Here is a 25,947-nt window from a genome sequence, read left to right as displayed (position 1 = left end):
ACTACCACGAGGCTGGTTGGCAAGAGTTTATGGGAGTCAAGTACTTCAGTCTGTTATCAGCTTTTGACAGCGGTGCACTGTGTTTCTGTTTGAAGTGGAATTTGTGAATAGTTGCACAGTTCAACAATACTTTTTAATTCTGTCTGCTTAGTAGTCCATCATATCAAAGAAGACCAAAAGAATGCCAAAGTAAGAAAACAGATTTTTTAATGAGGATTGGGAATTGCAATATTATCTTATTTCTGCTAAAGACAGGATGATCTGCTTGCTTTGTGATACTGCAATATCAACATTAAAGAAATTCAATGCTCATCAGCATTATAACACTCATAAGGACCACAAATATTTTAAATTAGAGGGAGAGGCACGAAAGGTTGTATTTGCAGAAATTAAAAGATGAAAAGCAAAAGCAAAGACAATTCTTTCAAGCAGCAATAAGACCTGGAAATAATGCCACTGAAGTACCTTATAAAGTAGCTTATATACTCAGGAAAAAAAGGGAAGCCATTCAGTGATGTAGAAATTGTGAAAGAATGTATTGTCAAAGTTGTAGGATGCTTAGACCCTGATAACGTTTAAAAGTACAGAGAACTGCCTCTTTCAAGGAGAACCATAACTAATAGGCAGCATGAATTAGCCTTCAACTTAACAGAACAACTTCATGCAATACTTCAAAAGGAAAATATATATTATTTAATCTCTTTGGACGAATCAACTGATACTACTGACTTGGTGCAGGTTTTATACTTCATTTGGGTCACAACAGAAAGTTTTCTTTGCTAAGAAGAGTTACTCGCTTTGGGCATTCTTGTGAAGAGAACATGGGGAAGAGATATCTTCAACAACTTTCAAGATAAGGGTTGTGAAGTCAGACTGGATTTGGTAAATTTATCAAGTGTATATATAGACTGTGTACCTTCCATGACAGGAGAACATGAAAGGTTTACTAAACAGATAAAAAAAGTATTAACATCTGCAAAATGGGGGTCATATTCATTTTTCCCCAAACTATTTTTAACAATGGGACCATTTGGTTTTTTAAGTAAAACCATCAACCCATCATGAGAAGCAACTTCTACAGAACACTATTTGGGAAATATTGCTGTATCTTTATAGCTCTCAGCCTTATGTTTAACTGGTACTTTCAAGCATTTACATGGACCAAAGGAAATTTGTTTGAAAGCCAGATTTAACAGTCCATCTGTTAACACCCCCTTCATTCATTCATTCGAGTATAGACTCTCAAAATCACTCAACAGCCCACTGTTCCCATAGTAATGATTAGGCCACAGGGACTGCACCTCTTTCAGTCCCCTCATAGGTATACTGCTTCCTTCCATTTATTGCCCCTAAGAAAATGAAATTTGCAACTAGTTTCCTAAGGGCTAGGCCAAGGAACATTTAGGAAATATCCAGTGAAGCCCTGGTATACGTTTTTACTTGTTAGCCATCAAGTAACACTTTAAACCTAGAAATATGATTTTTTTGTTGTTTGGTCCCACTTAGAAGTGAGTCTCAGGCTTTTCTGGAGACCCAGGTTACCTTCTGATATAGAGCTCCAGGTGCTTATGTGATACACCAGAGTTTCCAAGGTTGGTATGGAGGTTAGATATCCAGAGACTCATACTTGGTTAGTACCTGGAAGCATATAATAATATTATTTCACTAATCTCATATCTTGATTTAATTATGGAAATGAGTAAAATTAAAGTGGAAAATTTAACATTTATTGAATGCCTATCATGATGTAGACGTTTTCATAGCTGTATCTCATTTAATATTCAGGGAAACCTTGCTGAGGTGATACAATTTTACAGATGAGAAAACTGATGCTTAAAGAAAAAAGGACCCAATAATTACTATAGTAAAAAAACTTTTATTTAACTCAGTGTTTCCAAATTTGATGCTGAAACACTTTACAAGGAACAATTTATAACATGGGTACCAGAGTTTGGGAAAATCTCAACTGACAATTTGGAGATGGACTCAGGTGATGTCAAAAGACTAGGAGAAGAGGAAATAGGCAACATATAGCTGCAGGACAGAAGCATCTGTTCATACAGCAGCAATTAAAGCAATGAAGTACCACAGCATTGGTAATGGTGGCAGTAGAAGTGACAGTGGAAACATCTCAAACCACCAAAAAGTATAAAGGGAGAATTCTGGGCAGTTTGCTATTCCATTAATGCAACTGAGTGGGGACTAGATAACAAAGGACAATGTGATTGCTACCCAAAGCTATGATTGTTCTCTAGACTTACATGCTCTTCCAAAATGATGGACTCGTGTTTGACACTGCTACCATATTTTAGTGAGGCAGAATAACATACATGCTAAAAGCATGGCCTCTGGAGGCATATTATATAGCTACAAATTCTTGCTCTACTATTTACAAACTGTGTGACTTTGGTCAAGTTATTAAAGCTCTCTCTGCTTCAGTTTTCTCATTTGTAAAATGGGAATAATAACGGTATCTAATTCAGTGTTATTGAAAGAATTAAATGATATAATACATGAAAACAGATTAGTGCCTAGTATATAGCTATCTGTCAAAATTAAATATTATTACTCTTAATATTGTTGTCATTATTTTGTTACCATTATTTCAATGCATGCCTATGTTTTCAAACGGAAAAAAAAATGGCAGAGAAGAATAATTATAAAATTCCATCACAAAATTTTGTTTTGTGATGAGTAATAAATTCCATCACAAAAGATCATTTTGATCGGGGGGACCAATTTGCTGGTGAGTACATGTGGTGCTTATTTTGCCATTCTTGGGATACTTCACTTGGTAGAATGGGTTCCAACTCTTTCCAGGAGAACAGAAGAGATTCCATATCACCGTTATTTCTTATGGGAATAACACAAATTGGGTGTCAGACAGATGTTGGGGGAGGGGATGGGTGTAAACCTACATAATGAGTGCGATGCTCACTGTCTGGGGAATGGACACACTTGAAGCTCTGATTCGGGGTGGGGGGTGGGGAGCATGGGCAATATACATAACCTAAACTTTTGTACCCCCATAATAAGCTGAAAAAAAAAGTTCATTTTGACCTTGGCCTCCAAAACTATTTATTACCATTTTTAATTTTAAACTATCACTGACTTGTGAAAACTGGAGATAAGTAGATCAGCTGCAGCTCATTCTATTGAGTGAAGTGTCTCAAGAATGGAGGGATGGGCACCACATGTGCTCACCAGAAAGTTGGTTTCCCTGATCATCACCTAAGTGCACATTTGGGAATAACACCAATTGGGTTTCGGACTGAGGTGGGGGGTGGGGGGAGGGGATGGGTGTATACCTACATGATGAGTGCGTTGTGCACTGTCTGGGGAATGGACACGCTTGAATGTTCTGTCTCGGGGGGATGGGGGTTGGGGGGAAGGGATGGGGGTATAACTACATGATGAGTGCAATGCGCACTGTCTGGGGAATGGACATGCTTGGAGCTCTGACTCGGGGGGATGGGTGGGACATGGGCAATATATATAACCTGAACTTTTGTACCCCCATAATAAGCTAAAATTAAAAAAAATTAAAAAAAATAAAAAATCAAAAAAAAAAAAGTATTAACAGATCCAGATGCTCTCATTTCTTTTCATTGTATCTTGCATCAGCAAAATCTCTGTGCTAAAGCTACTATTTTAAGTAACACTTTGCAAAAAATTATAACTATTGTTAACTATATTTGTGCAAATGCAATACATTATCAGGTTCATAATATGCTAAAGTTGAATGAGACGTATTAATTGTGGACTTGCTGTATCACTCTAAAGTGCATTGGCTATCACAGGGACAGGTGTTAGCCAAAACTTTATCTCTGTGAGGACAGATAGTGAAATTTTATCAAGAACAGAATCAGCAATGTGAATTACTGAAAGAACATTTCTATAGGAATACAGCATTTCTGTGTGATATATCAAATCAAAACAACTTGAATATTTCTTTGCAAGGTGAAACTAAGTCTATATATGATATGTGGCAAAAAATCTAAGCATTTTGGAAAAAACTATCTTTTTTCAAAACACTTCTTCAAAAGGAAATTTCACATGAACATTTTCCCCAGTTAGCAAAGGTCACTGATGAGCAGGATGATATATGCAAATCATTTGAAGAATACGCAGCTGTTATAGACCTATTAATTAGGGAAGATAATGAAAGTTTCACTGACTTTGAGAATCATTATATCACACTCAAATTAGCATCTCAGCCTCTCTCAGTTGATATCACCAAGGCACCTAAAGAACTCCAGGATGGAATTGATTGAGCTCTCAGTAGATGATATTTTAAGGTCACTGGCTGATGCTAAGAAAGATCCAAATGAAATTTGGAATAATGCAGAATACCCACGCCTTCAGCAATATGCCAGAAAAATGCTTTCTTGCTTTTTAACCACCTACTGCTGCAAATCTACATTCTCCTACCTAACCCAAGTCAAGATGCCCTTAAGGTCACAAATGACTGATGCCTATCTAGAGCTATGGTCCCCGCCCCCCAGCAAGTGAAGCTTCATCCGTATTTACAGCCGTTCCCCATCACTCACATCACCACCACATCACCACACTCACCCACCCCCTGCATAGGTGGAAAAATTGTCTTCCATGAAACTGGTCCCTGGTGCCAAAAAGATTGGGCGCTGCTGATCTAGAGGATCAACAGAAACTGCAGACTTCCATGCTGCAACCAAATATTCAAATGCTTTTCAACAAAAAACAGACACAATAAAGTCATTAAAAGGTTAGTTATCTTTAAAATTAACAAATAGGTTTCATTTTTTGAAATTATTAAGTACACAGTACTTAGATTTTTACAAAATAATATATATTCTTAAGTATATCTAATTGAAGTTTCTTGAATGAGGCCTTATTTGATTACAGGTAAATTAATGTGGGCTTCCAACATGAAAAGGTTCTCCACCCCTGGGCTATACACTTAGCCTAGGTGTGTAGTAGGATACACCATCTAGGTTTGCGTAAGTACACTCTATGATGTTTGCACAACAACCAAATCTGCCTAACGACACATTTCTCTGGTATCCCTGTTACTGAGTAAAGCATGACTGTGTGTGTATAAACACACACATACATATAAACACACATATTTGTATGTATATTTTGATGTTCCAACAACTACAATGATGACACTCAGTATTCCTTCGTTCCTTAGCACTTACACCTCTTCCTACATGTCTGTTTTGTTTAAATATAGATCTATTTTAAAAAGAAACTTTGTTATATCCTTTCCTATCTTCCCTGCTTCCTTTTTTTTGTGCTGCCTAACTGTTTTGGTAGCTCATGCTTCCAGGAGATTTTGTTACTTCTCAGGGCAGAGTTGTAACCTGTGCTGACGGGCAGAGTGCATGTTCCAGGTTGGACAGTGGGGAAGAGATCAGTGCATAAGATGCCTTTGCAGCTCCAAAACTTTAATCAGATCTTAGTTAGATGAGACAGAAACTCAATCTGAAACAGTTTAGGTGAAAAAGAATTTATTAGAAAGCTCAATCACCTGGGGAAGGGCAGAGATACAGCCAGGCTGAAAGGAACTGAAACCACGAATTTGAACCTTACAGGGCTTTGGTTCATCTCCCTTTCTACCCATTGTCTCAGTTTGCTTTTCTTTAAATGAGACTAAATACAATCATATCTCCCAACTTCACTATCATAGAGGGACTGAGAATTGAACACTCAAAAATGATAATTATTATAATTGCCTGACTTAAAAAAAAACCCTATAAAATCTATTATATCATTCAATGGGCTCAAATATCTCTTAAAAAGTTGCCTGGTGAGCCACAGAACGGAAGAAAATATTTATATACATATAGCTGACAAAGGACTTTTATGCAGAATATATAAACAATTTTATAACTGACTAAGGCAAACAATTCAATTAAAAATGGGCAAAAAATTTGACAGCCACTTCACAGAAGATATACAAATGGCCAAAGAACACATTCTAAGATGCTCACCATCATTAGTCAGCAAGAAATGAAAATTATAATCACAATGAGATACCACTAGATACCCATCAGAGTGGCTAAAATTGTAGATACCAAGTGTCGTCAACGATGGTGGACAGCTGGAACTCTATACAAGCCTGGGGGAAATATAAAGTGGTACAAACACTTGGGAAACAGTTTGGCAGTTAAATATAAATCTATTATGCAACCCAACCATTCTACTATTTGGTATTTACCCCAGAGAAATGACTGTCCACACAATGGCCTGCATACCAATGTTCATAACAGCTTTATTCACAGTAGCCAAAAACTGGAAATAATCCAAAGGTCCATCGACAGGTGAACAAGAAAACAAATGATAGTATATCCATATTATGGGATATTACTCAGCAATAAAAAGGAATGAACTATTGATATACTACAACCTGGTAAATTTCAAAATCATTATGAGTGAGAAAGAAACCATAAACAAAACAGTACATGACACATAGTATCATTCATATAACATACTAAAAAAAATAAAGCAAACTAATTTATGGTGCTAAATTTACAGTGGTGAAAAGCAAATCAGCAGAGTGAGAGATGGAGTGCAAAAGAACATGAAGAATCTTTTAGGGATGATGGAAACGTCCCATATGTTGATTGTGGCAGTGGTTTCCTGGTATATACATCTGTCCAATGATCACTTAGTTGTAATTTCAAAAGGATGCAGTTTATTTTACCTTGATAAAGCTGATTTTAAAAAGCTGCCAGGGTATTTTAAAATCATGCCTTCTTTTTCCCTCTGGACAAAATCCCCCTTAAGCAAGCAGACTATAACAAAATTATCTTACAGATTTTAGATGTTTTCCAAGGTATAATAACCATCCATTCAAAAACCCAACAAATTACTGTCTTTTGCCACTAGATGGCAGAGGAAAATAACGGAATGTTCCTATAATGGTGGAAGAACTGAAAGTAAAACTCAGAAGTGGAAATGCAAAGTAGGGAAAGATGTAGGCATACACCCATCCCCTCCACCCACCCCCGCCTCAGTCCGATATCCAATTGGTGTCATTCCCCAATGTGCATTTAGGTGATGGTCAGGGAAACCAGTTTTCTGGTGAGTACATGTGATGCTTGTTTTTCCATTCTTGGCATACTTCACTTAATATAATGGGTTCCAACTCTCTCCAGGAGAACCAAAGATTGCACACCATCTGGGGAATGGTCATGGATGGAGGTATGACTACATGGTGAGTGCCAGGTGCACTGTCGGGGGAATGGACATGCTTGAGGCTCTGACTTGGGGGGATGGACGGAACATGGGCAATATATATAACCTGAATTTTTGTACCCCCATAATAAGCTGAAATAAAAAAAAAAAGTAGGGAAAGATGACTTACAGATGTACAAGGAAAAAGATCCAGTCATGATGAACACAAAAGTGTGCATATTTAACTGAAACTTTTAAAAAACACATATTTAGTTACTTTATTTTATAAAGAATTATTTGTACCTGACATGTTGTAGCTATTTAATATTTGCTGACTGAACACATGAGTGAAAGGGAAGCCATGTGGACCTCCCCCTCACCCCCCAAAGATAACATACTGCAGGAAAAAATTTGTACTTCAGTGGAAAACTATGCACTGGCTACACTACAGCACAACCTTGGGGTTGATGCTAGCAGGGCTAGACAGTGCCTTTGAGCTACTTTGTACTTTTGTAAATTGAAGGTAAACTGATAAGGATGCAAGCACTGGGTCTAGAATTTAGATTGGCTTCCCTCCATCCTGTGGAAAACCCAGTTCTGCCTTCATTCACAATTTAATTCCTTTATTACATATACATGTATGCTTTTTGACTTTCCCTTTAAACTGGTTATACTTCTGGTTCCCACATATGAGTAAAATAAAAATCTTTAACACATGCTCATTTTTATATTTCTATGAGTCATGATTTAACCTTTTTCTGAAAATCATCTTTTAACAATAACTTTAGAGAAATGGGCCTATGGGAAACAGGCTTTCTCTAAACCTAAGAGCTGATAGCTTAGGTAAATATATAGCTGGAATATCAGGAAATGGAGAGTCAGGTCAAGCCAGGAACAAAAAGCCTGATTTAATCTCTTAAAAAACTAGGGCCAAGTGTTTGAGCACTGTCCCCACCCATATCAACAGCCCTGAGCCCTTCTGCCTATCCACATTATGCAACCCCAGCCTTCAGCCATAGCTAATTGGATCAGGGCCGGGCAAAGTCAGGTTAAACCAATAAGGCAAACTGGAAATTTGGGTTTGAGGCTCAGAGACAGGTCATTTCTGTTGGGTACTTTTGCCAGGAACAGTGGTAAATCTGCATCTAGGGCCAGCCTGTGCTCAGTCCCTCACATGCATACCAGGCTGTGTGCCCTGGAATATACACCTACCTTTTAATCACAATTTCCAAGGTTGTTTAATGCAAAGAGCTTTCAAGCCAGATAGATCTTAGTTCAAAATTAAACATCAAAACTACTAGTGTTACTTCTTAAGGCGTAATGGTTAGGAAAAAAAAAAAAACTAAACTAATGTGTGAAGTAGGCTGGTTACTGAAATTCAGTTTCTTCATTTGTTAAGAAGGAAAGTCAATATTTGCTCTGTGTAAATGCTATGTCGATTAAATGAAGCAAATGTATAACTGGAAAAACATAGTTCATCCCACATAATATATAGTCAAAAACTAATGCCCACTCAGAAAGTAGAAAAGATTCTCTTAGATACAAGTAGGATTAGTAACTTTACACCAATGGGACAAGGAGATGTTGAGTATGGACAATATCTGTGTACGACAGATACTACTTTCACATCAAAAGGGGGTTGATTTCTTTATGGAAGGACAGATCTAAGGAGAGGGAAAAGGTTTTGTCCAGTTGCTATAAATTAAATACTGATTTTGCTTGTGTGCTTCTCTGGTGGGCATTTAAATTGCAGAAGCCCTTCAAAAAAAAAAAGACTTTATATTTTGGAGCAGTTTTAGGTTCACAATGAAATTGAGCAGAAAGTACAGGGAGTTCCCACATACCCCCTCGCTACCCCCACAATCCCTCCTACCATCACATTTCACCCTTTGTTAGACTAACCTTCATTTAAGGTTTAGTCATTCAGATTGTAATTCATACCCCATCTGTTTTCCTACTCTTCTTCCATTAATAATCTATTGACTGCTTATCCCCAACATACCCTTCCTAAAACAGGACTTCTCAGGTTAATTCTGCATGATACTATGGATACATGTCACACATTTGTCAACATTCATTTGTTAAATCTTCCTTGCTTATTCCCTGCCTTCTCTCATTCTCTGTCGATCGATCACCTATCAATCAGTATGTTCTCTGGCATTCTGGCACCTGAGGATACATAAATTTTATTTTCTAATTTCTAAAGCTTTAATATCTAGATGCTAAAACAGGGGACTAAAAGTGATTTTCATCCTGAATTCCTCTTGTTTCTTTTCTTGCTGTATAGCAGTAAATTTTTCCTTTAACATTCAAAATATTATTTAAAATTACAGAATGAATAAAATGTTTTTGTAAAAAAAGCAAATAATCCAGAAAAGTGCATCCCCTCCTCCATTCTCTTCCGTTCCTCAGAGGTAACTTTCATAGTGAGTTTTTAATGATATTAACGATGGTATAGATGAAAAGAATTTTCTAAATAGGTTTACAGTAAATAGTGTGGCTGGTTCTGGTAAGTTTTTCTTAATTTAAACTTATCACCACAGCTCTTTTTTTTTTTTTGAGACAGAGTCTCACTCTGTTGCCCAGGCTAGAGTGAGTGCCGTGGCGTCAGCCTAGCTCACAGCAACCTCAAACTCCTGGGCTCAAGCAATCCTCCTGCCTCAGGCTTCCGAGTAGCTGGGACTACAGGCATGCGCCACCATGCCCAGCTAATTTTTTTCTATATATATTTTTAGTTGGCCAGATAATTTCTTTCTATTTTTTTTTTTTTTTTTTAGTAGAGACGGGGTCTCGCTCAGGCTGGTCTCAAACTCCTGACCTCGAGCGATCCACCCACCTCGGCCTCCCAGAGGGCTGGGATTACAGGCGTGAGCCACTGCGCCCGGCCTCACCACAGCTCTTGATAACACTGACCAGTCTGCTTTTTCATTTGTCCTTCAATAGAAGATTTTTTTCATCTTGTTATCTGTTGTACCTATTTTAAATGCAAAGCCTCTGATGAACTGTAGGGACTTTTAAAATATTGTCCTTAAAATGATATAACCATTTTGGAAAGTGGTTTGGCAGTTACTTGAAAATTAAACACAAAGCTACCACAACACCCAGGTTGAATTCTATTACAGATTATCTACAAGTTTGAATAATGCATTGTCAACGATTCTTGCCTGGAATGTACACAGAATCACCTGGAAAGATTTTTCAAAATACTTTCTGTACTCATAGAATCAGAATACCTCAGGAAGAGTCCTGGATATGTGTGGTCTCACAAAAGGTCCACGAATGATAATTCTGCACACAAACACCCTTTCGGTACCATGGCTACTTAGGATCCCTTTGGGTGACCACACCCACTTCCTTCACTTCAGCCAACTGCTATGTATGGGAGAAGACCTGAACTAAGGTAGTCATGGTGGCAGTAAAGAGGAGAGAAAGAATTCAAGGCGTTTATGAGGTAAAATTCATAGTATTTACATTTATAAAGTCGTATGATAGCTTTTATGAAAATTTCAAGCCTACTTAAAAGTTGAGAGATTAGAATTAGGTTGAACATGAAATTGCCAATATTCAACCATTTTTGTCCTATGAAAACGCCGATTTCATATGACTTAACCTAATATAAAACACTCACATACACATTACCAAGATTCAAAAATTATCAAGATTTTTAGTCACTTATCTCTTTTTTCTTTTTCTTTAATTGCTGAGTAATTTTAAAGCAAATCCTGAACCTTAAGCCATTACACCCCTACACACTTGACATATATATCTAAATAATATTGATGCTTTCTTATATAACTGCAATGTTACTACCAAACCTAATCAACAATAATTCCTTGTTATCATTTAATACCCAGTCCACATTCATGTCTCTCTTTAAAAATGTCTTTTTACATTTTGGTTGACCGAATGAAGTTCCTAAACAAGATCCATGCATTGTATTTGCTGTTTATGGTTCTTAAACCTCTTTCTTTCCCAAGCAGTCCCCCTGAAATACACCTCCTACTTCTTCCCTATGCCACTAACTTGTAGAGGTAACTAGGTCAATTATCAATCCTGTGATGTGACCCACATTCTGGACTTTTCTGTTTGATTTTCCATGATGACACTTCACTTGTTCTATCTGCTATATTTCCTATAAACTGGAAGTCACAGAGCCTGTACTTTTGGTACTTTTAAAAATATCCCTTCTTGAGTAGAAAGCACATGCCCTTCAGCATGCCGCAAGTAGACAAGGGTGAGTGTGGTATTCTGGTTAGGTACTTACAAGCTGTGTAACCTTGGGCAGGGTACTATACCCAGCTAAGCCTCTACTTTCTCATATGTAAAATAGGAATATAACAATTCATAACTTGATGTTGGGGAAGATAAAATAAGATAATGAATATACAGTGCCAACACATGGTCTGGCCCACAGGCAGGCAAGCAGTTGCTCAGTGAACATAAGTTCTTGTCAGTGACAAGAGATGCCTTCGGCTTATAAAAGAGAAATATTCATTCCAATAAAACATTTATAAGAAAGTACCTGAAAATTACATCTTTTTTTTGACATTGCTGAATATGTACAATATTTACCTATAAGCAACAAATAATACTTACAGCAGAAGTAGAGAATCCAAGGATTTTTGAAGAATAAATTGTCTTCAGGAATCTTGTTCCACTGCCAAGAGCCAAAAACATGCTAAAAATAAAAGAAAAATTGAAAAGAAGAGTAAATATTTTACAGTTATATCACTATCAGATACTTATAGCTAGCTGACAGAAGTTTATATAAAATATAAATAAAAATTTTTGATAACTGAGCTTTTGTTCTTTCTTTCAAGTTTTCTTTCTATGATATAATCTCTAATCACTGGTATCATTCCAATAAATTTATTCCTGCTTATCTTATATAAATTTATACATATATGATTTTATTTTTTAATTTTTATTTATTTATTTAGCTACATATATACCTTTTATAATGCTTAAGTCAAGGCTTTTAGTGGGCCCATCACCAGAATAGTGTTCATTGTATCTGATAGGTAAATTGTTGACCCTCCCCTCTTCTGCCTCCCCCCTTCTTGATTTCCTATGATTTTTATATCTGTTTGCGCCCGTGTGCCCATCAATTAGCTCCCAATTATTAGAGAGTACATGTGGTGTTTGTTTTTCCATTTTTGAGAAACTTCACTTACAATAATGGTCTCCAATTCCATCCAATTTGCTGCAAAACACATTATTTCATTCTTTTTTTATGACTAATACATCATTTTAAACTAGAGATCTGTAAGACTATTCTGAATTTTAAAAATAAGTCTTTAATTTAGTGAAGAATATTCAATTTCAGTAAGTAAAAATTCCATTTTCTAGCAGCTATAAAATCCAGAATATTTCAATCTAGGAACTACTCGAATTTCAAAATCATCTGATATGGTCACTAGTAAAAACACAATTTATAACAGTAAATTAAAGTTGTTAGAAAAAGGTTATTTAGAAAGCTGTTTGAAAAGATCAATACTAGGTCCTTGATACATACAAAGTCTCTCTCTGCAATTTTCAAATATGCAATACATTGTTATTAACTATTGTGCCCATGTTGTATCACCTACCTCTTTCTTGCTATTTCACCACTGCCAGACTATTACTTCCCTCAATAGCCTCATGGATGTTATCTCCTGACCTGCTGATCTCCTGACTGCCTGTCATTCATTAAGGATTTATCATTAGGCAGCCTATGGTTTTCTTCTCAACCCCAAGTACTGTGATCATCCTAGATAATTATAATGCCTTCAGAGATGAACCATCAAATATCTGGCACCCCCCCATGTCATTGCTCTCATCTTCCATTCTGCCTCCATCATTCTCCCCTACGGTCATAACCTGCACATTGCCATTCCCCTAATCTGGTCTAATTCCAAAATAATTAATTGAAGCATTCTGCTCTTTGACCATAAACTATCTATCCTTTCAATTTGCTTAATTATTCCAACTATCAGTATTCTTCAGTAGCATCAACATCTCCAGGAGGCTGCCTTTTTCCCAATCAGCCCTTACCTCCCTTGTTTGCCCAGTTTAGATGAAGTTCCACCACTTCAACAATGCTTTTGACAATGCCTTATCCCTCGTTGCCCATCTTTCCATCTGTCTGTCAAACCCAACAGCAGTGTCTGTTTTTCCTAAGGTCCCTGCAGCTGTGGACTGCTGGAGAAAGTCACGGAGGAGATACTTTGAAGGAAGGTCATAATTCTCCCACGATTTAGATCTCATTTCCTCCCACCTCTACAAAGATCTTACTCAACTGCACATTCACCTTTCTCCTGCATATTCAACTTTCCTTGCTTAAGTCTTTTCTGGTTAAAAAGCAACAAAAACAAAACAAAAACATAAATAAACAAAAATAAAACTCTTGACTCTACCTTCTCCTTGTTGCTCATTTTACAAGCTGTCTCCTTCTCCTCAATCTCTACTCCATAACCCAGTGTAATCTGACTTCTGCACCCATTGCTCCATAGAGGTAGCTCTTGGTAAAATCAGTTTCGACATTTATATTGTTAAATCCAGTAGACATTTTGCAACTCTCACTTTCCGTGAGGTCTCTGCAGCTGCAGATACTGCCAGCCAAGCCTTCTCTCCCCGAGAAACACCATGTTCCCTTGGCTTGTGACATATTGCAATCCCTCATTTTCTTTCTACCTTACCCACAATCCACCATTAAATGATGTAATGCCTCAAAACTCAGACCTAGGCTCTCTTCCCATTTCACTCATTACTTTCAGTAGGTAATCTCATTGTGGAAAGAACTGTGGGAGCAAGTGAAAAAACTGCTCACAAGAAATGTAAGCAGGTTGACAGAGCAGATTCAGACCCTTTGAAGCAAGTTATTTTTCTTGTGTACCTTAAACACATTTGAGCAGCATTTTCTAATACAATTAAAATTGCATATGTATCTTCACCAATAAGCTAAATACATTAATAAATTTGGATGTCGGAAAAGTTGGAGAAAATCAAAAGGTACATGGCTCTTAATTCTAAACAATATTTTCACTGTATTTTGCTAGTTTCTCCCTAAAAACAATTTCTGTGAAGAAAAACAGGCAAATTGTGAATCGGGTTGATTTAATTATAGCATATTTACATTAGGTAAACTCCATATTCAAATACACAAGATTAATAGACAATTAAATTGTCGATTTGTTATCAATGGAGTAGACGGTTTAAAATGACGATTCAGAAGGTATGCTTGGCAGATTTGGGGATGGTCTGAAGCTGAGAAGGTTGGTAAATTGTTGAGGGCAGAATCCAAAGCTAACAGGCAGACAAAGCAGTCAAAATGAATTAAGTTCTGGACTTATATTTAATTTATCAATTTATAAATGCTTTACATATGGGGAAGAGAGGTAGGAAGAGATTTAGTTAATTTGACAAAGTACAGAACATTTGGGTTAACCACCAGCTCCAGGAATATTAACATGAGGCAAAAAGGGCTACTACCACTAATAACGCACAGCCCACACTGTTACAAGAGTCCGACCGACGGAAAGATTATTTTCCTTTCACGATGTTAGTCCACTTCTAAAACGTTGGTAAGTCTCATTGTTACAACAGAGGGCATCTGGAGGTGAACAGGTACTGGATGGGGAAATACAGCGGGAAGGACAGGCTTCAAAGCCATGTCATTGGAGCAAGACTGGAAAAAACTGGCCAGTTACTCGGCCCAAGATTTAAAGAGACATCTTGAAATGGCTGAAAAGCTGTTCTGTGAAAATGGGATTCGTGTAACTATAAATTCCTCCCGAAAGAGTATGGTTCACTGGTTGGAAGTTAGCAGGAATTAGGTTTTTAGCACGTTAAGTAACTTTCCAAAGGTCGATCTGCAGGAGTGCCTGGTGCCAGGCGCCCCCTGACCAGCTCTCCCCTCAGGTAGCAGGAGAGGAGCCCGCGGGTCGGTGTTCGGATGACAGGTTTCTGTGGTGGCTGGGGGCCTGGGCTGCTAGAGCTGCTCCCACTCCAAAAGCAGCAGACTGGACTGCTTTTCTCTTTTAACTAAAAATTCTGGATTCCACTAAGAATCACTTATATGACTAGTTAACAGCCTCTGTTTATTTTTAAAATTAAGAATCCCAGAGTTACCCTTCCTAGACTGCTTTCTAAACGCCAAAACTGCAAAAACCAAGAGCAAAAGGACAAGACGAAGACCGCGGTCCAGGGGTTCCCTCCTAGGAGGCCAGTCACCTCTGTGCCATTCCCTGTCCAAAAGAAACTCTGTTAATTGCAGGGCTGACCCTCTGCAGCGGCTGCCGAAGTCCTCCCAGGCCAGGGCTCAGGGGGCACGGCCACCCGCTGGCGCCTCGGCTCGGGAGGGCGAGTCCGGGTCCCGCAGTTAGTCCGGCCCGGCTCCTCCCCCAGCCCCGCCACGCGCGCGGGCAGGTGCGCCCCACACGCCGGCCTGGCGGCCAGGCCCCTCAAGCCCGGGCCCTCACGGTCCCTCCGCGCGGAAGAGCCGCGCCTCCCCCCGCACTCACCTCGGCCACGGGCGACACCACGCTTCCCAGGCTCGAGTCCCGCCGGGCTGGCGGGCCTGGGCGGGCGTGTTCGGACGTGGGCGTGGCGCCTGGGCGGGGACTGGCGCGGGGGCGCACCGGCGCGGGCTGGGCCGGGATCTCCGCACTGGAGGAGCGCGAGTGAGGGGAGGGCGCAGCGCCGGGGGAGGAAGGGGGCGGGATGGGCCGGGCCTGGATGTGGCCGGGGATTGGCCAAGGGCTGTGGGCCCGGCGCGCGCATTGGCTGTGCGGTCTGCGGGGATTGCGGCCCGGAGGAGGCAGGCGGCGGTCCCAGATCCGAGAGAGGGGGCGGAATGGGGCGGGGACTTGGGGATGGACGAGGACTGGGAATGGAATTTAGACCCAGGCTGGCATTGGCTGTGGGTGACTGACTGGGGTGGGGCAGGTTATAGGATGATGACGACTGGTTTGGAAGGATGGCAAGCTAAGGCCGCTGGGCTTGTACAAGGGCAGGGGGTTCTGGTTAGAATAACTTCAGAAGGTGCCAGAGAGAGGGCGAGGCCAAAGAGAATGTGAAAAAGGGATTGTGGACGAATTTGTCGCCTGAGATGCGGGTGAGGGGAAAAAAGCGGAGAAAAACTTTACTTTCCTGAACAGTAAAATGTGTTTGATCAGCGACATGAGAAGGAAAGGGGAATGTGTGACTAAAGGAGAAAGATAAATGACACTTTTAAAAGTTAGAACGAAGAAGAACACCATTGGTTACTTCTTTGGGGAGGGTGGTGTTAGCAAAAGGAGAGTTTCTGTTAAAAATCGAGTTTTATGTTTAAATTTTCTTCCTCTTCTATTTTAAAAGGATGAGAGGAGAGGGAGTGGGAGTAGCGTTAGCATTGTTATTCAGGCCTAGAGAAGAACAAAAATAATCTTTGGTTAAAAGGAACTAGATACAGGGAGGTTCAGAAGACGATTAGGTGCGTGGAGAAATTATTGCTTACGATAGAGAATCTACCCCGAGATTGTGAGCTATTGTGAAGGTCATTCATTGCGAATGCTTTCCAGCCAAAAGACTACCAGGAACATACCTGTAAATCAGAAAGTTGGGTTTATTGCTTGTTGCAACGAGGGAGAACACACATCCTGGGGAATTATGGGTCATCTCCTACAGGGTAGAAATAACTCAAGATTTGGGCTCATATTAGGTGATTTTGGGGAAGGGTTCAAGGAAATGGAGGTTTGATCTATATTTATTGGGTGTTGTCAGGAAGTGGTATCATAAGTGGTATCATTCTAAGATCTGGTATCATAATCCATCTTACTTAGAAGGAGGGAGGCAAATGCAAGGCTAAAGCTGTAATTGGCAAAGAAGCAACAATCTTATTAGCTGGGAGAGGAGGATAGTTTGATATTTTTGTAGTTTGCACAGTGACCTTGTTTTTGTCTGTGTTTAAGCAAGATTATTAAGTGATCTTGTTTGTTGTTGCGCTTCATCATGATCACAGAATGACCTTGTCTGATGGTGTTCTGTGAGATTGTTATGTTTTCACAAAGGATACCACAGCCAGTTTCTAACAATGCTCAGGTTAAGTATCAGGTCAGTTCCTGATTCCAGGGGCTACTTTTCTTTTTCTCACATTTACCAAATATGAATCGAATACAGAGATGGTTAGGCTACTGGGAAGAATGAGGCAGAGAAAGTTATGTCTTAAACCTTACATTCTGATAGGAAGAAAGGCGATAGACAAGTAAACATAAAATGATTTCAGAGGGTGGTAAGTGCTATGAAAGAAACAATGATGGGTGGAGATAGCTGGCTGTTTAAATAGGATGGTCAGGAAAGGCTTCTTTGAGGGGGTGGTATTTGAACCCAGAATTCAATAATAAGGTTTTGCAAAAATGATTCTGGAAAGGAAAACAGCAGTTGAAAAGGCCCTAAATGTGGGAAAAGGGGCTGTAAAGTGACTCCCTGAAATGACTAGCTAATAGGTGTATTACCCTTATGCCTTCTGCTTATTTGTTCTCTGAATAAAAAGATGATATATTCCTTATGTAGATAAGCCCTTTTCCCTTGCCTCATCTAAAGGACTGAAAGTATCCTGAAATGTAGCAGAGAGAAGGCAGTCTTGAATAGTGGATAAGCCAAGTTACCTGGTTTAAATTCCAGCTTTTCAATTTTCTAGCAGTGTGACCTTGGGCAAGTTACTTCATTTTTCTGCGATTCAATTTCCTCATCTGTAAACTGTGGATAATAGAACCTTACTCATAGTGCTCTTGTAGGGACTCAATGATTTAATAGACCAAACAAACAAAAACCAAAAGCAAACAAAACTTAGGACAATGCTCAGCCCTTAGTGAGTACTACAAAATCGTTCCTTAAGAAAAAGGGAAAGAGAATCTTTAGGACGGGGCTGCTAGTTATCTCCCACTATTTAGTATTCTTTTCTTCTATCTGTAGTAATAGAGCCCCCAAATTTCAGCAAAGTACATGGGTGCATGGTATAAAGACTGCATTTCTGGCCTTTGTTATAGCTAGGTTGGCCATATGACCAAATTCTGGCCAATGGCATGTTAAGTGGAAGCTATATGTGCAGCTGCTGTGAAATGTCTTAAAGGAGCAGTAGCCCCTTCTCATTCCCTTGGTTTGCAGTTTTCCTGCTGGTTTAAGTGCAGTCTTCATGGCTACAGCCCTCTTGGACCACCACATAGAATCTGCAAGTTGAAGATGATCTAGAGCAATAGAATGAGAGAGAAGGATCCTGAGCCCTGACATCATGGAGCCACCACTCCAGCTCCAGACTCACTATCTATATTTATACGAGAGCGAAATCAACTTTGATTTTGTTTAAGTCTTTTGTATTTGTTTCCTACATTTAGTCATAGTATGCCTGTAATGGTTTACCAACTCTTCTAGTTTGATTCCCAAAGGCATTTCACTTTACTTCTACATGGGCCTTCCAGGTGACAATAGAAGAGTGACAGGAAGAAGAACAAGGTGGAAGATATTAGCAATGCCTTATTATCTGCAAATGCTGCTGAAGAGGTGTCTGTGGCTTCTAGGTACTATTAATAAAGGTCAAACAGTCAGAACTACACTTCCTTTTATCCCATAACCCTAGAGCAGTGCTAAGACAGACCTGCTCTAGGAAACATGACAATTAAGTGTGGATTTGTAAGTTCCTAAAGACTTTTGCACCTTACATTCCTGCTATGAAGAATTATGTTCACCTTTCAGTCTCAGTAGCTATTTTAAATGCAATATTTGTGTGTGTGTGTGTATATATATATTAGAATATTACAGTAAATTAATGCTTCTCGCCAGGTAATAATAGCTTTACAAACATTAGTTTAAATATTTCAAAAACCAAAACAGGAATTGTAAGTTTACCCATAGAATGGCTGTGTAAGGTAACTATGTATCTGTTTATCTGTTGTCTCTCTCTCTCTCTTTCTCTCTCTCTCTCTCTATCTATCTATCTACATAGACATTTGCCTGAATTGATAGCAACTTAATTGTTAGTATTTGTTTTTTGAACCAATCAGATAGTCCTGCGGTCCCCAACCCCTGGGGCCGTGGACTAGCACCAGCCTGTGGCCTGTTAGGAACCCTACTGCACGGCAGGAGGAGAGCAGCAGGTGAGCAAGCTGAAGCTTCATCTGTATTTACAGCTGCTCCCCATTGCTCACACCTGAGCTCAGCCTCCTGTGAGATCAGCAGCAACATTAGATTCTCATAAGAGCTCGAACCCTACTGCAAACTGTGCATGCAAGGGATGTAGGCTGCAGTCTCCTTATGAGAATCTAACGCCTGATGATCTGAGGTGGAGCTGAGGAGGCGATGCTAGCGCTGGGGAGCAGCTGCAAATACAGATTATCATTAGCAGAGAGGTTTGACTGCACAGAGACCATAATAAATCAACTCTCTCCTGTTACCCCTAGATGGGACCATCTAGTTGAAGAAAAACAAGCTCAGGGCTCCCTCTGATTCTGTATTATGGTGAGTTGTATAATTATTTCATTGTATATTATAATGTAATAATGATAGAAATAAAGTGCACAATAAATATAATATGCTTGAATCATCCCGAAACCATCCCCCCCGCCCCACCACCCTCTAGTCTGTGGAAAAATTGTCTTCCATAAAACCGGTGGCTAGTGCCAAAAGGTTGGGGACTGCTGAGACAGTTTTTACAATCTTTGAACAATTTTTAAGAAGGAAAAATAAATTTGACTTTAAAAATCAGTCTGGTAGGAAAAAATTTATTCACAATATGAGATCCATATATAAACTATAATAATAAAAATATAATAATAAAAAGTGTACGTGGTGAAAACTTTGATAAGTTCTGTGCCCTTCAAAACATGGACCAGTTGTGCAGCTTCTGGCTAATAGTGTTAGAAAATGTCAATGCACAGGTGAGCATCAATGCGTTAGAACCCGGTAGAAATTGCTCGTCTAAGGAAGGTGTCATGTTTCCTTTCTCAGTATGACTTTGCTTCTGGAATTCCTGGTCTACTTTTATAATGGATCTTCTAGCTTTCAGAGGCCTCTCACGGGCTATATGTGGGTTCTCAGCCCCTGGAGAGTTTCTGTGGGGACTGCCCTTTTGTTCCCTGAGTTTGTTACAGTGTGCAGTGTCCTCTTGGCATCACTACTAGTCCAAAGTCAGTGCTACATGCTTCATGCCAGATAGATCCCTAGAACAATGTAAGGAACATAAGTCAACACCAGGTTCTCTAGGTCCTTAAGAGAGAGATAATGATGCAACCCTTTGTAGAGAGTAGAGGGAGAAGGTTCTATTCTAAATAGCACAAAAATGTAAGTAATTATCAAACTCCTCAAATATTCAACATAATGTTTAATAATTAAATGGTAAATGTTCAGGGAGAAGCATTAGGAATGGAGTTAGGGTGATAAACAGTGCATATAAGATGTTTATACAGCTAGGTGTGGTGACTCACACCTGTAATCCTAGCACTCTGGGAGGCCAAGGTGGGAGAATTGTGTGAGGCCAGGAGTTCGAGACCAGTTTGAGCAAGAGCGAGACCCCATCTCTACCAAAAAATAGAATTATCTGGGCGTGGTGGCATGCGCCTGTAGTTTCAGCTACTCAGTAGGCTGAAGCAGGAGGATCATTTGAGCCCAGGAGTTTGAGGTTGCAGTGAGCTATGATGATGCCACTTCATTGTAGCCTAGGTGACAGAGTGAGAACCTGTTTCAAAAAAAAAAAAAGTTTATTCATTTGTTAACAAATATTTATTGGGTAGAATGTTTAATATGTGCCTGGCACACTTCTAGACTGTTGATGCTGTCAACAGTCAACAAAAAAGACAAAGACTGCCCATTGGCCCTTATATTCTACTAGGCGAGACAGGCAATACATTTGAACAAATTCATAGGTAATACAAGGAAGTGATAAAATATTGTGAAGAAAAATCAAAATTCTGGCCACTAGATGGAGCTCATTGCTTTCCTAACTTCTTTCACAGGCCAGGTTCATTGAGGTGGGTAGGGATGCTGAATACCTGACACACAAAGTCGTGTTTGGTGCAGAAGCTTTTTAATTTAATCAGGTCCCATTTATTTTTGTTGTTGCTGTGATTGCCTTTGGGGTCTTCTTCATAAATTCTTTGCCTAGGCCAATGTCTATAAGAGTCTTTCCCACATTTTCTTCTAGAATTCTAATAGTTTCACTCCTAAGGTTTAAGTCTATTATCCACCGTGATTTGATTTTTGTGAGAGGTGAAAGGTGTGGGTCCTATTTCAGTCTTCTACATGTGGCTATCCAGTTTTCCCAGCACCATTTATTGAATAAGGATTCTTTTCCCCAGAGTATGTTTTTGTCTGCTTTGTCAAAGATTAGATGGCTATATGAGGATAGTTTTATATCTGGATTCTTGATTCTGTTCCACTGGTCTGTGTCCCTGTTCTTGTGCCAATACCAAGCTGTTTTAATAACCACAGCCTCTGATTAAATTAAAAAGCTTCTGCACAGCCAAAGAAACTGTCATGAGAGTAAATAGACAACCTAGAGAATGGGAAAAAATTTTTGCATGCTACACATCTGATAAAGGACTGATAACTAGAATCTATTTAGAACTCAGGAAAATCAGCAAGAAAAAATCAAACAACCCTATCAAAAAGTGGGCAAAGGACATGAACAGAAATTTTTCAAAAGAAGACAGAAGAATGGCCAAGAAACATGAAAAAATGCTCAACATCTCTAATCATCAGGGAAATGCAAATCAAAACCACAATGAGATATCACTTAACTCCAGTGAGAATGGCCTTTATCAAAAAGTCCCATAACAACAAATGTTGGCGTGGATGTGGAGAGACAGGAACACTCATACACTGCTGGTGGGACTGCAAACTAGTGCAACCTCTGTGGAAAGCAATATGGAGATACCTTAAACAGATACGAGTAGACCTTACCATTTGATCCAGCAATCCCATTATTGGGCAACTACTCAAAAGAACAAAAGGTATTCTATAACAAAGATATCTGCACCCGAATGTTTATAGCAGTGCAATTCACAATTGCAAAGATGTGGAAATAACCCAAGTGCCCATCAATACATGAGTGGATTAATAAAATGTGGTATATGTATACCATGGAGTACTACTCAGCTATAAGAAACAATGGTGATCTAGCACCTCTTGTATTTTTCTGGAAAGAGTTGGAACCCATTCTACTAAGTGAAGTATCCCAAGAATGGAAAAATAAGCACCACAGGTACTCACCATCAAATTGGTTTCACTGATCATCACCTAAGAGCACATTTAAGAATAACATTGGGGGGGAGGGGATGGGTGTATACATACATAATGAGTGTGATGTGCACTGTCTACGGGATGGACACGTTTGAAGCTCTGACTCAGGGAGGGGGGCAAAGGCAATATACGTAACCTAAACTTTTGTACCCCCACAATATGCCGAAATAAGAATTAAAAAAAAATAAAAAAATAAAAAAAAAAGTTGTGTTTGGGTCAACATGAAAGCTTCTCTCTTTATCTCTCTCCTCCCAATTTGAATTTCTTTTTTTATACTAATTGACTCATGAGGAGAAAGCGGGTTAAGACATACTAAGGAGCCGTGTGAATAGTCTTGGTGTAGGGATTAAACAAACTTCTTCCTAAATCATAGATATATGCTATCCTCTCAGTTTCCTGGGTATTTAATTTTAGGTTTTTATTTGTTTAATATCTGTATTCAGCATAGACTTTTAGATTTTCTTCTTTTTTTCTTTTAGAGACAGGGTGTTGCTTTGTCACCCAAGCTGGAGTGCATAGCTCACTGCAGCCTTGAAAGCCTTGAAAGCCTTGAACTCCTGAGCTCAAGCAATCCTCCTGCCTCAGCCTCCTGAGTAGCTGGGACTGCAGGCACACACTACCACACTTGGCTAAATTTTTTATTTTTTAATTTTTTGTAGAGATGAGATATTGCTATGTTGCCCAGGCTAATTTTAGCTCTTTATGATAAAAACTACAATCATGTTTCCCAGTCCTTGTTAGAGTACCTTGTAGATAACAAATATCTTGAATGAATAAATTCCTCTAGCCTAAGCAATTGTTGTGTTCTATGTAGTCTCACCTAACTTCCTAGGGGAACTGTTCTGGAGTTAGGTTGGGTAAAAGAAATCTCTATGGGCTGGGCGCAGTGGCTCACACCTGTAATCCTAGCCCTCTGGGAGGACGAGGCGGGTGGATCGCTCGAGGTAAGGAGTTCGAGACCAGCCTGAGCGAGACCCCGTCTCTACTAAAAATAGAAATAAATTATCTGGACAACTAAAAATATATATATAGAAAAAATTAGCTGGGCATGGTGGCGCATGCCTGTAGTCCCAGCTACTCAGGAGGCTGAGGCAGTAGGATCGCTTAAGCCTAGGAGTTTGAGGTTGCTGTGACCTAGGCTGATGCCACAGCATTCACTCTAGCCCGGGCAACAAAGTGAGACTCTGTCTCAAAAAAAAAAAAAAAAGAAATCTCTATGATAAAACTGGGAAAATGTGAAAGTTAACCTTTGTTAGGGTTAATTCTAGAAAGAGGGTCTTGAACTCTTTTTTCTCCTGTGCATGGAAGGAACATTATAAGAACTACTAGGGTGATGAAATCTAAGGAGATTCAGGGACTGTGATCTATCCTGACAGTCTCTTGGTCTTAGAATGGCATTTAGCATGGAGATCTGCTGCATACTGTTAGATTAATAAATTTTTCATCTTTTTTGGAATCTATTGTAAATGGTATTGTTTTTTAAATTTTGGTTTCCAGTTGTTCAATTCTTATATGTAGAAACAGTTAAACGTTGATGTTTGTTTATTGACCTGTATCTTTTGATCTTATTAAACTCACTTACTAGTTCTAAGAGTTTTATTTTAGATTTCCTGGGATTTTATATATTGGCAATTTATGCTGTCTGCAAATAAGCACAGTTTTTTTAAATCCTTTCTGATCTGTATGCCTTTTATGTCATTTTCTTGCCACTATAATGTTGAATAGGAGTGGTGGCAATGGACATTCTTGTGTTGTTCCTGGATCTGAGGGGCAAACCATTCAGTCTTTCATCAAGTATGGTGTTAGCTGTAGGATTTTTTGTAGATGCCTTTTAACAGTTTGAAGAATTTGACTTCTACTGCTAGTTTGCTGAATTTTCTTATAAATGGATGTCATATTTTGTCAAGCTTTTTGGGTATCTATTTATATAATCATGTGTTTTTTCTTTTGTAGACTTTTAGTGTGGTGAATTACACTGATTTCTTTTTTTTTTTTTGTTCTTATTTTATTTTATTTATTTATTTATTATTTTTTTAAATTTATACACTGATTTCTTGAACTGCCTGGCATTCCCAGGAAAATACCACTTGATTGAGGTGCATTATTTTTGTAAATTGCTTGATTTGATTTGCTAATACTATATTGAGGATTTTTGCATATATGTTCATGAGGGATATTGGCCTATAGTTTTTTTTTCTGTACTGCCTTTTTCTGATTTGGGTCTCAGGATAATGCTATGTGCTCACCGAATGAATTGGGAAATGTTCCCTCCTCTTGTATTTTCTGAAAGAAATTGTGTAGAATTGTCATTATTTCTTTTTTAAATGCCTAGTGAAATTTGACAGTCAGGAGGAGCCATTTGGATCTGGAGAATTGCTTCTCAGATTTTTTTTTTTTTTTTTGCTGAAAACTCAATTTCTTTAGAAGTTATATGACAGTTTAGGCTACCTACTTTATTGTGGGTGAGTTTCAGTAGTTTGTGCTTTTTGAAAAATTTGTCCATTAATTTGAGTTGTCGAAATTATGCATATAGAGTTTCAGAATGTTGACTTTTAGTTTGCCTATTTGACGTACCAAAGATTAAAAGCGGTTTCTTAAGTCTTTATGTGTGTTTTAATTGTTTGGTAGATGCACTTTCTTTGGCTCAGTTGATTGTCGAGCCTGGACATTTTTATTTGTAAGACAGATAAGACAGTTTCGCTGAGGGATTTCTGTTCTTTTTTTGGGGGGCGGATTTCTGTTCTTTTGTCAGGATCTCAGTGCTTAATGTTCTCCCTCCCTCTAGATAAGGGGATCTTATATTTCCTTTCACTAAACTCAGAGAAGAAAAAATAGAAACTTATCACTTAAACAAGAGAAGATATACTTCTCTAAACTAAGAAGATTTTTGACACAGGAACACCATAAGGGTCAGCAAATGTAGGCCTTAACCTGTGGTAGCTGCAACAGACTGAAGGTGTATAACCTTGCACTGCCATTTTCTTGTCATTGTTGCACCCAATGACACTCCCCGACCTACTATGTCAGAAAGTCTGAGGAAGGGAAGGGGCCAGGGAATCTTTGTATTTAATAAGTTGATTTTAATGCACAGTAGGATTGAGGACCACTGATGAAGGCAAGTAGCCTCCCTGGAGAGAGAGATTTGATTTGTTATATTCCTGGAGATATTATAGAAAAGCCCTAAACCAGAAGTCAGAGGATTTAGAATCTGGTTGGACATTGGTGCTACGAAGCTGTGAAGGAAGGAACTTAATTTTGAGGAGTTTCGATTTTCTTATTTTTAAATGGTTAATAAAGAAATCATTATTTCATTTTGATGGCAGAGTTATTCTCTTCTACTATGAAGTTTCTTCAGCTAACAAAAATGTATTTTATTTACTCCTTTGTGGCAATGCAGCTTGGAAAAGAAAATATAAAGCATATCTGCGTAAACATTCCATCTAATATGCTGTAGTCTCACCTGGTCCCCTGTGAAGTTTGGCAGCACCGTGCTCAACTGTGAAAGGAGGTGTTTGCTATCTGATTGGACAGAGGGAG

General features: G+C 38.9%; 1 protein-coding gene across 3 annotated transcripts in view; it reads right to left on the bottom strand.

Annotated features, from left to right (window-relative positions):
• Window positions 1-15,768, bottom strand: part of KYAT3 (kynurenine aminotransferase 3) — a 56,205-nt gene extending 40,437 nt beyond the window's left edge. Inside the window, exons 1-2 of one of the 3 annotated variants that reach the window (XM_045547583.1) lie at window positions 15,663-15,768; window positions 11,758-11,839 (exon numbers count right to left, since the gene is read on the bottom strand). In XM_045547583.1, the coding sequence (XP_045403539.1) occupies window positions 11,758-11,838 (81 nt within the window). In that variant the 5' untranslated portion in view covers window position 11,839; window positions 15,663-15,768. Of the gene's footprint in view, window positions 1-1,542; window positions 1,639-11,757; window positions 11,840-15,662 lie in introns of those variants that run through there. The other 2 variants (XM_045547585.1, XM_045547584.1) reach the window with 2 other exon arrangements.
• Between the last annotated feature and the right edge of the window lie 10,179 nt (window positions 15,769-25,947).

This window comes from Lemur catta, chromosome 3, assembly GCF_020740605.2.
Source record: "Lemur catta isolate mLemCat1 chromosome 3, mLemCat1.pri, whole genome shotgun sequence".
In the NCBI taxonomy this organism is placed as follows: Eukaryota; Metazoa; Chordata; class Mammalia; order Primates; family Lemuridae; genus Lemur; species Lemur catta.
This window is presented reverse-complemented; position numbering and strand designations above follow the sequence as displayed.